Here is a 13,342-nt window from a genome sequence, read left to right on the forward strand (position 1 = left end):
GTTCATGATCGTGACGAACGAGTGCTGAGTTGGTACACTTCGCAGCATCCATGTTTAGTATTCCTCTGGTCTACAGAAATATTCCTCTGGATGTGCCTTGACATAAGGTGCCCTTCTCACTGTTGTGCATGCACTTTGGAGCAGAATTCATGAATTGCTGTTACAGTAGTGATAGGAGTAGTTATCCATAGATCATTCAAAATGAGGGGATGTATTGGAAACTGCAAAGGTTCTTTTCAGAGTTTTTATCAATGATTTGCAGGGGGGAAGGAGGAACAAGCAGTATGCTTATTAGATAACAAATGATGTGGGAGAAAGTATGTAATTAGAATTTAAAGTGATTTTGACAAATTGGAGAAAGGATCCAAAAAAAAAAAAGGATGAAATTTAGTATGGACAGTGCACTAGACAGAAATAATTAGGTGAATACATGTAGGTTGAAGACCAGTGAGTTAGACACAAGTCCTTCAGGAAAGGATCCAGGGGTGCAGCAAATCACTGGATGAATACAACTTAGTAATGCCATGCTGCTGTATAAAGAGATGAGCCACATAGAGGCTTATATGCACAGGAGTATGTTGTGCAACTTGCTTTGCTGCTCTGCATTAGAAAGTCCTTCGTTAAAGTGCTACATTTGATTTGGGCACTGCATTCGGGATAGATGTGACTAATTGAAGACCCACAAGAATGATCACAGGGGTAGAAAACATGACTATACAGAAGACAAGAGTCATCCTCAGATAACAGAACTCTAGTATGTAAAAACTATCACAAGGAAAATGATATTTTCCATGTTCATGATGTAAAACAAGTAGGAACAGGCATAAACTGAGACAGAAAAAGATTCAGTGTAGACATCAGGAAACCTTTCTAACAATAGTGATAGTGACGTCTTTTGCCTGGGGAGCTTGTGGAGTCAGCATTGTAAGAAGTCTTTAATAGCTAGTTACACAACCACCAGGAAAAAACATCAACAGAATTGGTTCTGCTGCCTCAAATTCCCTTCTGTGACTTGACAGTACCAGTTCCAGTACTTCATCAGAGAGGGACCCTAGGACTCTCCTCCTATGACCAGAGCAGTAGTGGTAGCTTGTATTCCCTCATAAAGGTTTTACTTGAGAAGATTCAAAATATTTTACCATGTATCTTGCATGAAGCATTTCACCTGTTGCTAGAAATTTAACCCCCTTCTCATTGATAAGTAACAGCCTGTATAAATGAACACATACAACCAGAAGCCTACAGGAAATAAACCACAAGAATGTCTGTCTTTCTGCAGATTGACATTTCCAAATGCCACTACCTGGTGGACTTGGATACAGCAGCCAAAACCCCAAGGGAGCCAAGGTATTCCTCCAACAAAGAAGAGTGGGTAACCGTTGCCTACAAGCCATTCCTAGATGCTTCCAGGTATGCTTTACACATTTGAGAGGGGGAGAGAAAGGCTGGCAGGTCTGTGAACTAATTCTGTTCAATTATCTGCTTGTAAAAGTAGCTATATATAGGGAGGAAAGATACGTCGGCGAATGCCAGCTTGAAATCCAGTTTCCAGTAAAGGCAGCTTACTGGCTACAGTGGAACCTTTGTCAAACTTGTACTTGCAATATTTATGACCTAGGTTGCTTTAGAGAGTGAAGCTAGCTGAGAAGGGTGGTGAGAAGGATTATTTTTAAAAAGAATCCTCCCTGTGCACTTCTTACTGAAGTAATGTTTTTTGTTTTACTTTCTAAAGAAATGAGGTGTATGTCATCTCCTCCCAACAGACTTTTGAATCTGCTGTCTTGTTTCAGCCAAATTCAAGACAGGTGTAAGTCAGCCTCAAAGAGCATGAGCTCTTACGAATTTTGTGAAAGCTGGCAGACAAAGAGGAGGCAGTCTCATTGAGTGAAAAGTCAGCAACGTCACACCTTTATTAGGCATCAGAGAATCCATGGAAGAGACCTCTGTTAAAATCCGTTCTTCATTAGTTCTACTGCTCACTGAACAGCTTGCTTGTGTGTCTGAACAGGAATTTCTGTGAGAGGCAGAGACTGAAATTGCTTTCCTCCAGGCTAACAGGGGGTGGAATCAGGGTTGTCAAACTGGGAATGTTGTTAATACATTCCTGCAAATACAGAAACCCTCGGCTGTAAGGGGATGGTTATTTAGTCATTTAAAGCTCATGTAGCGGCATAACAGGACAGAGAGGCTGACTGGAAAAATCTGTAAAAAACTAACACAGAGTTCAGTGCCCCCCTATTTTCTATGTGAGACCTTATTACTTCCTAGTAATAGGACCCTCCAGGGAGGGGGGCTGGTAAAGGCAGTTGAACAGTGAAAAAGAGTGATAATGTTAGAGCAACTCCCAGGAGTGCTCTAATGTTCCCAGCTTGCTGACACAAACAGGTTTTCTTGGCAAGGTTTTTCATGAGCTATGTTTTCCGAGAGACCTGCTCTTACATTTGGGCAGGACTTTAAGAAGGGAGAATGAAATGGCCAATGAGTCTTATTAATGAGGCAGTAGAAGCATCTGCGTAAGAGTTTTGCAAAGGACTCTAGCAGAGCGTATAACCCTGAATGTGCATTTCTGCTTTGAAGACACGTTCATGTGTTTTTAAAGCTGGTTTAGCTTGCTATCATCTGCTGAACAGCCAAGCTTTGATTGTTTGGACCTGTTCTAAAGGTCTGAAGTCAGGTCCAAATGAGCCTTTAAGACACCTTGGGTTAACCATGGGGATGTAATTTGCTAGGGGTGCTTGCAGAGGTAGCGGCTGTCTGCCTCAGATATGCTAGCCTGCCTAATGAGAGCAAAGTGAATTATTCTGGTAGGGCTGTACCTCTCACAGACTCCTCCAGAATGTCCTGGATTCTCCATGGCTTCTTTCCACTTTTGCTCATTTTTCTTGTATTTAGCTGATGTTTGGTAGAGAAGGAGTTGGTCTGTCTTATGGGGCTTTTTGGATTATTGCACTTTCAGCCCCCACCCGTAGCCTCTGAGCTTTTGATTAAAGCTCATGAGAGACAAACCACTGCTCTCTCTGCTGAACCCATTCTGTATCCCCTTAGAGGCTGTGCCCTGCTGAATACAAACCAGCATCTGTCTGGAAGCAACAGCACACTGTATCTGCTCCTTTTGTGGGGAGAGAGTTGAGCCTGCAACTGTAGATCTTAGCACGGGACAGACACAAGGGTTTTGAATCCTCCACTTTCACCCAGGCTTTTTTGTTCATTCCTAACTTGGCTGGGGATTTTTCCTGTAAGGTGCATGTGATACCATCTCAATCCTGACCCTACTGCAGCCTGCAATGCTGGCTGGAATCAGTGCAAGGAGTTTGGCTAGAGCCAAACGCATAGCTCAGTACTGAGCTGAGTCCTTGTCACTCTCTTCACTGCTTTAATGCTGTTTCCGTATGACATTTTTCTTTCTTCTCTTTTCTCCTCCTTCTTATTAGGCGAAATTGATAGGATTAAGGAATTTTCCTATTTACAGCTAAACCCCTGTGTCCTGCCAAGCATAAATATCTCGCTGGCTTCTCAGGAATTTGGCTGAATCCATAGGTAGATGTGGTGTTGCAGCTCTGTGCTTCTAGGGGAAATGCTGTCAAAGTACTTCCTGGCAGACTGAGGCTGCTAACTTATTCCCAAGCTTGGCAGTGAAAACCTGTGCAATCATTTTGATTTGATATATCACAGAATCATTAATGTTGGAAAAGACCTCTAAGATCACTGAGTCCAACCGTCAACCCAACACCACCATGCCCACTAAACCAAGTCCCTAAGTGCCACATCTGCACGTCTTTTAAATACTTCCAGGGATGGGGACTCAACCACTTCCCTGGGCAGCCTGTTCCAAGGCCTGACCACTCTTTCAGCAAAGAAATTTCTCCTAATGTCCAATCTAAACCTCCCTTGGCGCAACTTGAGGCCATTTCCTCTCGTCCTATCGCTTGTTACTTGAGAGAAGAGACCAACCCCCACCTCGCTACAACCTCCTTTCAGGTAGTTGTAGAGCGCGATGAGGTCTCCCCTGGTAAGGTCTCCTCCAGACTAAACACCCCCAGTTCCCTCAGCCGCTCCCCATCAGACTTGTGCTCCAGGCCCTTCACCAGCTTCGTTGCCCTTCTCTGGACACGCTCCAGCACCTCCATGTCCTTCTTGTAGTGAGGGGCCCAAAACTGAACACAGGATTCGAGGTGCGGCCTCACCAGTGCCGAGTACAGGGGCACGATCACCTCCCTCCTCCTGCTGGCCACACCATTTCTGATACAGGCCAGGATGCTCTTGGCCTTCTTGGCCACCTGGGCACACTGCCGGCTCATGTTCAGCTGTCAGCCAGCACCCCCAGGTCCTTTTCCTCTGGGCAGCTTTCCAGCCACTCTTCCCCAAGCCTGTAGCATTGCCTGGGGTTGTTGTGGCCCAAGTGCAGGACCCGGCACTTGGCCTTGTTGAACCTCATACAGTTGGCCTCGGCCCATCGATCCAGCCTGTCCAGGTCCCTCTGCAGAGCCTTCCCACCCTCCAGCAGATCAACACTCCCGCCCAACTTGGTGTCATCTGCAAACTTACTGAGGGAGCACTCGATCCCCTCGTCCAGACCATTGATGAAGATACTGTGTGTTGCATTTAGATCATCTAAACTCTAGCTAGATTCCCAAGCTGTATGTTTCTTGTTGGCTAATTATCTCTGCAAGCCTACAGCCAAACTCTGGTAACCCACTCAGTACAGGGATGTGGATTTCTGTGTCTGGTCCTTCGTGTCTGGCTTGTGAAGGGAGAGTGCATGTGGCTGTTACTGCTGGAAGTAATGGCTTGGCTTGTTGTAGCAAAGGTAGCATCTCACCACGGAGCAGCAGCTTGTTGTGAGAAGCTGGGAGTCACAGAGACATCCTGAAACTTCAGAGCATACTGACCCTGGTAATGATGAGATGTAAAGGCAGAATAATAGGGGTGGGGAAAGGGGAGCGTACTCCCTGGCTAAGCAATCACCAAGACCTTAGAACAGATCATCTAACGGTGGTGGGGAGGGAAGGGTATCTTTCTGGCTGCTGTGTCCTCCTCAACAAAAGATGCTATTGTATTAGTGGGAGACTGGAATAGAAGAGGGTTTGCAGAACGTGTCCCAAGAGTGGGTCAGGCAGTCAGATCCTTAGCCCTGCTGGTGTCGCCTGTCAGCCTCCTCCGCTCCTATTCTTGGGCTGTGTGGAAATTCTCCATGCTGTTCCTTATCAATGCCTCACAGCTGGAGCAGAGGGGAGGTGTGGTGTCTTCACCAGTGGAGGAGGCCAGGTTGCCATAGCAGCAGGTCTAATTTCCATCCCTGCTGTTAGTATCTCTAGAGCTCCCGCAGTTTGGAGTGCTGGGCTCTGTCCCTTCAGCAGACCTTCAGCAGCCCACAGGTGGGGCAGTTTGAGTACACAGTGCTGCTGAAGGACTAGAAGGGCATGTGCTTACCTGGAGGGTATCATTGATGCTGAGGCATGAGAGAACCAGCAGTGTCTCCCCATCTTGTCACCCTGCTTGTCTGACAGATTCTCCGTTCCCCCTGAAAAAGAACAGTAAGCCAGGAACCATGGCCTGCTTAGCAGGGCAAATGCATAGCAGTGGGCACAGCTTCCCAAAACAATTCATGGTACAGTGAAGAGCAGAAAGAATAAACCATGCAAGGTTTGATCTGCCCTGTTTTTAGCCAGTGTGTCATTTAAAGGTATCACATTTAAAATTGGATACTACAGACAAGATCAAGGCCCCTTTTGTCAGCCCATCCACAACACCATGAGTAAGAGAAATTTCAGAAAGGCTCTTTTTGCATTGCCTGCTTCATAATTTTTTGTTATATATTTTTAATTTCTTTCCATAATTTGGCCCTTGGAGAAAGAGGTAGGGTGGAGGAGTGATTAAGGGGCTCAGCTGGAACTTGGAGCTGCCATGACTCTGTCCAGGTCCCTTAAACCCTCCCTGTGTTGCAGTTTCCCATTTGGACCAAAAGTTTGTTAGCTCCCCACTTATCTCCAGGAGTTTGTTGACAATGAATTGAGAGTGAGGAGCTTCAACTTCATAATAGTGGTGGCAGATAAATACCTTTGCATTTTTTGCATCTGAGTATTGGAATTTTGCTGCAACATCCATAAAAAGGTTTTCCATGGCAAATGTTCACATCGGTCTGTTGAGCTCCTTGCTCTGAATGCGTCATAGCATTTCTAAAATAAGACAGCGTTGTTTGCTTTGGTTTTTTTCCCTGAATATGATTGAGTTGTAACTTGCATAAAATAATGGGGCTGAAGCAATTCTTAAAAGGGGGAATGACACAAGTTTTGCAGTAGATTGGCAGCTGACAGATGAGTTAGCTAGGGGCAATTGCAGATCTGCCTAGCAATTGAATGAGACGCGAGGGTCTGTTTCATCCTACAGACCCAGGCATTAGCTACTGTCCCTTTGTTGAGATTGGAAAACCTCATTTGCAAAGCAGGTACTACTGGTGCGTCTTTCTGTTTGTGGCTGCAGCAGTCTCCCTTGCTGCTAGTCAGCCCTTGCTTTGCTTGCTTCTGTCCTTATCCCAGTCTATGGAGTACCAAGCCTGCTAGAGTGGGCACTGCAGAGTCTCAGAGGGATGACACTGAGAGTTGCCACTCCATCCAGCCGGAAGGTTCTCTGAGGCCATCAGTGATGCCCTGAGACTGTTTCAGGGATGTAACAAGTACTTCTATAGTCCAGAAAGTTGTTGGCAGGCCTGATAGTGGAGAAGGTATGGAAATCCCAGTAAAACCACTTCTGTGGTTTTGTTTCATTTTAATTTGAGACAACAAATCGAGGTAGTGCTGTCTCTCTTAGAGTTGAGAAATTGATCATTTGGGGGAGTTTAGTTGCAGGAAAGTAGCAGTAACACAATTGTAACAGCATGTTAGGTGCTAGAAATTGGTAAGCTGGAAGGATCCCAGAGCTAGCAGATCTGTGGGGAGACTTCTTCCCAGGGTCAGACACACAGGTCTGTGGGTAGAGTCAGTGAAGATGCATCAAGAACTCCTATAATGATCCAGGCTGCTCGCATTTCTGAGCGTGTACCTTCCCCCCCTCCCCAGCTCAGCAGAATGACGCATCTCTCAAATCCGGCACCTGCTTCCACACAATGATTTGGAAATGTCCCCTGCTACCTATGAAGTAAGTGTAAAAACACTATGAAAATGCAGCTTTTTTATGAAAGGGAAGGAGGAACAGAAGAAGTGTCTCTTTGAACTGAGCAGTGAGGGAAGCTGCCAGTGTAGATTTCAGGTCTGCAGCTCAGTGGCTGCAGAGCAAGGAGCATTTGGGGGAAAAAAAAAATCAAACACCTCCCCACGCAAAACCAAACTCCAGCTCTTGTTCTTTGAAAATAAATGACCCCAGCAGTTCAATTCACTCCTGCTGAACTGGAGGCTTCTGGGACTCACTGCAAGTCTCACATTGACGTCAGCAAGTGCAAATGTAAATCTCAGCTGGCTCTGATAAATGGTGCTGCTAATTGAATTAGAGAGTACTCCAAGCCACCAGCTAATTATGCTCCTCAGGAAGCTGCTTTGTCCAGGTCCATTTAATTCTATATTGGCTGAGCACTCCGAATCTGGCACAGAAAAGGGGAAATATATTACGGCTCCCCACTGAGGAGCACATATTTTCCAGCTCTTTAGGCTGAGCCGTCTGCTTGCTCCAAACGCTTGGGTTTTCCATCAAAAAAAAAATTCTTAGTGCAAAATTAATGATTCGGTCACCTTGTTCTAGCATATCATTACCCTGGTTTGACAAGAGACTCTTGTCTCATTCTCTTTAATGGTGCTTTCCTCCATGGTACATGAAATGTTTTCCCTACTTTTGTTTTACAAGTAGCTAAATTACTTCTTAGGTGCATAGCTGGTACAAAATTTAACACCTAGAGGAAGTGCAAACATTAATGGGTTGCAGAGAGCTTTGATCATGAGCTTCCTGTGTATGCCCGTAGCTAGAAGGTACTAGGTCCTGCCTATGTGGCAACGATTCAACTTCCTCCTGCCTCTTCTTTCTTGTTACTGCCATTCCCTTCTCTTCTTCCTTCTCAAGCTTCTTTCTGAATTCTGCTGTCACTGGGGTAAGAAGTTCAGGTTACAGGATGCAGTTAGGAAGAATCTCCCACCACTACATGTATCTAACTGCTTCCATTCCATGTCAGTCTATGAGCTTGGGCGGGGGGACTTGAACATCTTCACTTAGCAGTCCTTTCCTTGCTTCCGTTCCAGAAGAGCCTCCACTGGCATTAGTAGAACAGGACTGTTGAGTTGCTTTCTTCTGAAGTCCAATAGGTAATTTACAGAAATATGCTTAGCACCAAACGGCACTGTGGTTCCAGCTCTGCTGGGCGTACTGGTGACTGTGCACCTCTATCCTAACTGGGAGCTGCTCTGGGTGCTGCAGCAGTTGCTTCCCTAGAAACCAAAAAACTGGAAAGGAATTCAGAACCCCCCCAGAATGTGCGATAACTCCCATGTCTGGAGCACAGCAAGAGCGGGGCAGAATTTGCCTGTTGCCTGGCTCCAGCCTGGAGGCCACCACTGAAGGAGCCTTGCTGCATCAGTGTTCCAGTAGCATTGCACTAGACCCTTGGCTACCCAGCTTGGAGCGATTGTGGCCTTGATCTTGCTACCAATGTGCTGCTTGGGAGCTCTATGCTGATTAAGGCTACACACACTCACGGTCTCTGGGTGACAAATTTAGAAGCAAATGCAAATAGAATATTATATATATTCACTGTCATCTGTCATCCCAGCCCCTTCCATGTGCCATCTGTTGTCTGAGGTTGTTGAGCCTGACGAAGCGAGGTGAGAGGAGGTAAAGGTTCTCTGTCTGAATTTAAAGCTCTATCATGACTTCCTGAGCTGTAGGTGCAGGTGGTTCTTTCATGGCTGCTGATGAGAGCAGGCATCCAGGGCTTTGCTACTGTGTAGTTACTAGCAGCAGAGAGCACAGCCTTGTGCTTGTGTCCAGTCTGAGTCTCTTTTCAGTGAGAAAGTTGCTGCTGAACAAATACAAAGGCTGTTCTTATAGCTGTGAGGCAGATATGTTGGTGCTACCATTTACCATGCCATATTTAGGGTTTCATGTTTTTATATCTGAGATATGATTCTCTGAGCACATAAATGTTACTGTTTTTAAGATGCCTCTTTTATTTTTTTGTTGCCTTTTTTTAACCTGTGTCCTTAGGCTGGGTAATTGGAACCAATGTAAAATGTTCCCTTTTCACTTTTATAAGTCTTGTTAGTGAAGAGTCATTTTGCTATGGCACCAGCAGCCTGACTAGCTAACACCTGGCGGAAACCAAGAACTCCTTGTGGACTTGACAGTTTGAGTAATACATCATTTCACCTTGAAAAGCAGGGTGAACTTCATTTTTGGGGTCTCCCCTGGCTAAATGAGATTTACAGCTCTTCTTTGGAGCATGTACTTCTTGTTTTGGGGGAGGAGTACAGGAATGTAGATTAGTTGTGGCCTTTATACACCAATTTACTGTATTGTTATTTGTCGTGAGTGCCTTGGCATTATGTATGACATCCGCTGGTGGGAAGAGCAGCTATCTTTCTGCTCTGCGTTCCTTGTCACTTTCCACCCTCGGTATTTTTTTCCATCAGTCATTCCTGCCTCTCCTTTTTTGATCTGCTTTTTACCAATAGTATTTTCTCCTCCCGTTTCACTGCTGATATAAACTGTGAAACAGTGAACACTGACATTTAAACTGCTGCTAATAAGGGCTGAGTTGCCAATGAGGTTAAGAGCCTGTGAAGAGCTTTTGTTGCTCAGAGTTGTTTCAGACTGTCTGCAAACTCAGAATGGTTACATTGCGCTGGCTTATTTGGAAGGAGATTTTTGCTACTACCAGCTCCTGGAATATCCTTTTGTTCTAGAAAGCAAAGCTGAATCCTGCACATTCTGCACATATGCCATAAAGACAATATGAGCACAACCATGTGAGCTGCATTGGGCCTACAGTTCAGAATACCTGGTGAGAGGCACCAGCGCTGAGGGTAGACACAGGTCCTTAGTTCTGTTGCTCCAGAACCTTACTGGGTGCCCACTGCGTCGTTCAGTGCTGGCCTGGGCAGGCTGTCAGCATGTAGATGCATCCAGGTCAAGGGGAGGATGTGAACTGGGTGCTTTTGTCAGACTGCGGTCTGCTCTATGTCTGGACTGAGAGAATGAAAGCATTTTCAGTGCTACAGACTGTATACTCGGGACCTCAGCCATCAGCTGAAGGTGCTGCCTTCCTCTCTGTCCCTGAGCTAAACCGCACAGTCTAATTCAACAAATTCATCTTAACGCAAGCACACACCCTGAGCTCTGGGGAGTTATGCTAATTTCTGTCCCTTTCTTACAATTTAGCAGCAAGTTGGTGCTCTACCTTATTTTTCATGTTCCTTGTTTTAAACAGCATCCCAAGCAGCTTGAACACAGTTGCTTTTTCTTGTTTTTCTTTCTTTTCTTTTTCTTTGCTAAAGGGCATTGAAATGAAACCACGCCATTCACAGAGAGCAGCCATGGTAGCAATGGTGGGTTGTCAGGCTTGGAGGAGGAGATGCCAGAATAAGTTCAGCAATGACATGATGTTCATTAGCCACAAGAGATGGAGGAAGAAAATAAAGCACTTGTTTTCAAAGGGATGCCTTTGCTTCTAGTGACTGGAGGGAGGGCTGACCTCCAATTTCCAGGCGCAAGGAAATGACAGCTGCAAAAAATGTTCCCTGTTCAGAATACCAAAATTACTATCTTCTGCCTAGTTATTTGCTACTAAGAGATTCTGCTTTGAACATGTTCCCAATTCCAGCACCTCAGGAATTCAGAAAGAGCAACCATTTCTAGTGATTCTTTTATTTAGGAACTTTGCTGGGTGCTTTACAATTTGTAAAGGGCCTAAGTATTATCACTGAGTTTTTTGTTCTTCGAAGTAAAGCAATCAGCATTTTTATATGCTAAAGCACAAGCTGAGCGCTTGGCAAAAAGCAGGCTTACAAGATGCTGCATGTTGAAAGGAGGCAGAGTCTCACAGTTAGAAGTGGGATTTGTAAATTTTAGGAATTCAGACTTGCTCAGTCTCTCTGAGGGTAGACAATACTTTCTGCCTCAGTTTCCCCTCTCCAGTGTGGGAAGAATACTGCTTTGTCTGTCACTTTGTCTGTCTAAACAGGGAACATTTCAACTGAAAAATGCCTTGCTTTGTGCTTGTATGGCATGTTATATAATAGAACGCTACTGCGGAGTGGTGCTGTGCCAATGCAAGTAGATATCACCAGTCTTTTCCTGGATGGTCTTTTACTCCAAGTTGCAGGAGATCATGAGCTGCTTATTCTCAGATGAATTACAGTAAGGCTGTCTAAGAACCCTGGGAGCCTCCAGGGAGATGTAGTTCACAGTGGCAGTTCCTGCCATTGTTTTTTGGACTGCATTTTTGAAAGATACCCAGTGCTGCCTTACAATAAGCAAACAAAACAGAATTAATTTTTCTTCTGAAAAAGTGACTTGAATTGGATGTCCAAAACCTTGGCTGTGTAACCAGCAAAGCTGTGTGAATTGCAGTGACCAGTAAGTATATGCTGGATCTGTGTACCATCCCTGACCACATAGCATGCTGCAAATCAAATTTCAGTGCTGCTGCTGATTTTCCAAGCTTTATGTGGATGGAGTTAGACTTACTGTCAAGGTTTGATAGTTTACCAATAAGTTGATCTTAAAGAGAGAGAGATAAACTTCAATGCTGAGGAAACAAGACTCTGCCCCAGCCCTGATTTCAATAAGTTGCTCAATTTTTTGAAGCTTCTAGCAAGATTCAGTGCTGCTGCTGAAGGAGCTGCTTCACACTTAAACCTGGATTTTACTCTTAGTTTGCTCAGTAAGAGAATATGTGCATTTAAAATGTACTCAGCTAGCACAGCTCCAGCAATTAGCAACCAAACAAAAGGTACTAATTTAATGCAGCCATTAAACCCTCCACGCTTGAGTACTCCATTGATCCAATTGTTGCAAAGTGCTGTGAAATGCCAGCTCCCAGCACTAGCAGGGCATGGAGTGAATGCTGGCAGCCTGCAGCAAACTGCCTTGTAGGCTTTAGAGCAATCCATCCCTCTTTAATTCAATACCCTCAACAGAAGATCAGCACAAGAGCAAAACTTCAAAATGCCAGTTCCCATCAAAGCTTCTGTTTGCCCTTCAGACATGCGTGGAGGAATAGACAGCCAGGAAGATTGGATAGAAAAGAGGAGGTGCCAGGAACTAAATGCAGCCTTGCTACCTTTCACCTTCGTAGCGTGCCCTGAGGAACAGGAGACCTGCCTGTCTGTATAATACCAAAGGCCCACAGGGCTGTACTGTCTGCTTTTTGGACAGTGATATCCAGGATCCAAGTTTCTTCTGATAATTACACCACCTTCTTGCCCTCTCTCTCCCTCAGTCCTACTGGAATGGATAGTGGCATGCTGAAGAACTGGGCAGGCTGCTGCTCTTAAACTGGTGATGCTTGCACAAACCAGCTTTGGTCCCACCAACAAGGAGAAAATGGGACTGGGCCTGAACCATTCCTCATGTCACTGACTCACCAGCCCAAATCTTTTGCAAAGCCTCATTTGTATTTGTTTTGAACATACTGGCTAATGAGCGCTTTAAGGATGATTTATTTTTCCTTTCTGGTTTCAGGTCCTCAAAGCTGCTCCGTGCATTCTACATCCCTCTTCTCTCAGAACAGTACACATGGTATGCAAACTATACTATTCTGAAATCCAGGAGGTTGAAGCAAACCAGGAAGAAAATGGGAGGCTAGCAACACACCTGGGCAACAAAACCAAAAGCATCTGCTGACACTCTTGGACAGCTGCCTAAGCCATCTTCAGTTCCCTTTTTGAACGATTGCGCTTGTAAGATTCACTAATAAAGATTTTCCATGAAGTGATTTTGCTCTGCAAGCTTCCAGCTGTAAAAAAGGTGCATCATCTGCTTTCAGTTCTCGGTGTCAGGTCTCTGCTCTGCCTACACAGAACATACTGGTAAGAAACCATTTGAAAAAACAGCAGCCACCTATGAACGTGTTATCCCTTCTGCTCCCTGTGTTATCATCTATTACACTAGAACAGAAAAATGGAAGATAATAAGGCACGATAGTATGAGGTTCTGCTCCAGATTGCAATCTGGCACTGGGAAAATCGAGCTCAGCCTCTCTCTTTCTCTCTGCCGCTGCCCCCCCTCCACTGGACTCATCTGCTTAAGTAGTGCTGACCTTCTCCTAGGGAATTTTTTCAGGTAACAATGTTTAGGACATTTTTTTTTAAAGAAAAAGGAAGGGGAAGAGAGGAAAACACCAGAGAGACAATTAACTGAAATG

At 45.0% G+C, this 13,342-nt stretch overlaps 1 protein-coding gene across 13 annotated transcripts in view; it reads left to right on the forward strand.

Annotated features, from left to right (window-relative positions):
* Nucleotides 1–12,913, forward strand: part of ALG9 (ALG9 alpha-1,2-mannosyltransferase) — a 37,108-nt gene extending 24,195 nt beyond the window's left edge. For 6 of the 13 annotated variants that reach the window (XR_012677140.1, XM_075172895.1, XM_075172890.1 and 3 more), the window contains 2 exons: nt 1,280–1,410; nt 12,661–12,913. Coding sequence is in view for 9 of the 13 variants with exons in the window: in XM_075172890.1 (XP_075028991.1) it covers nt 1,280–1,410; nt 12,661–12,784 (255 nt within the window). In the remaining 4 variants the exon portion in view is untranslated. Of the gene's footprint in view, nt 1–1,279; nt 1,411–1,732; nt 1,808–7,055; nt 7,137–12,660 lie in introns of those variants that run through there. The other 7 variants (XR_012677141.1, XR_012677142.1, XM_075172901.1 and 4 more) reach the window with 6 other exon arrangements.
* Nucleotides 12,914–13,342: the final 429 nt, after the last annotated feature.

Source organism: Calonectris borealis, chromosome 24 (assembly GCF_964195595.1).
Source record: "Calonectris borealis chromosome 24, bCalBor7.hap1.2, whole genome shotgun sequence".
In the NCBI taxonomy this organism is placed as follows: domain Eukaryota; kingdom Metazoa; phylum Chordata; class Aves; order Procellariiformes; family Procellariidae; genus Calonectris; species Calonectris borealis.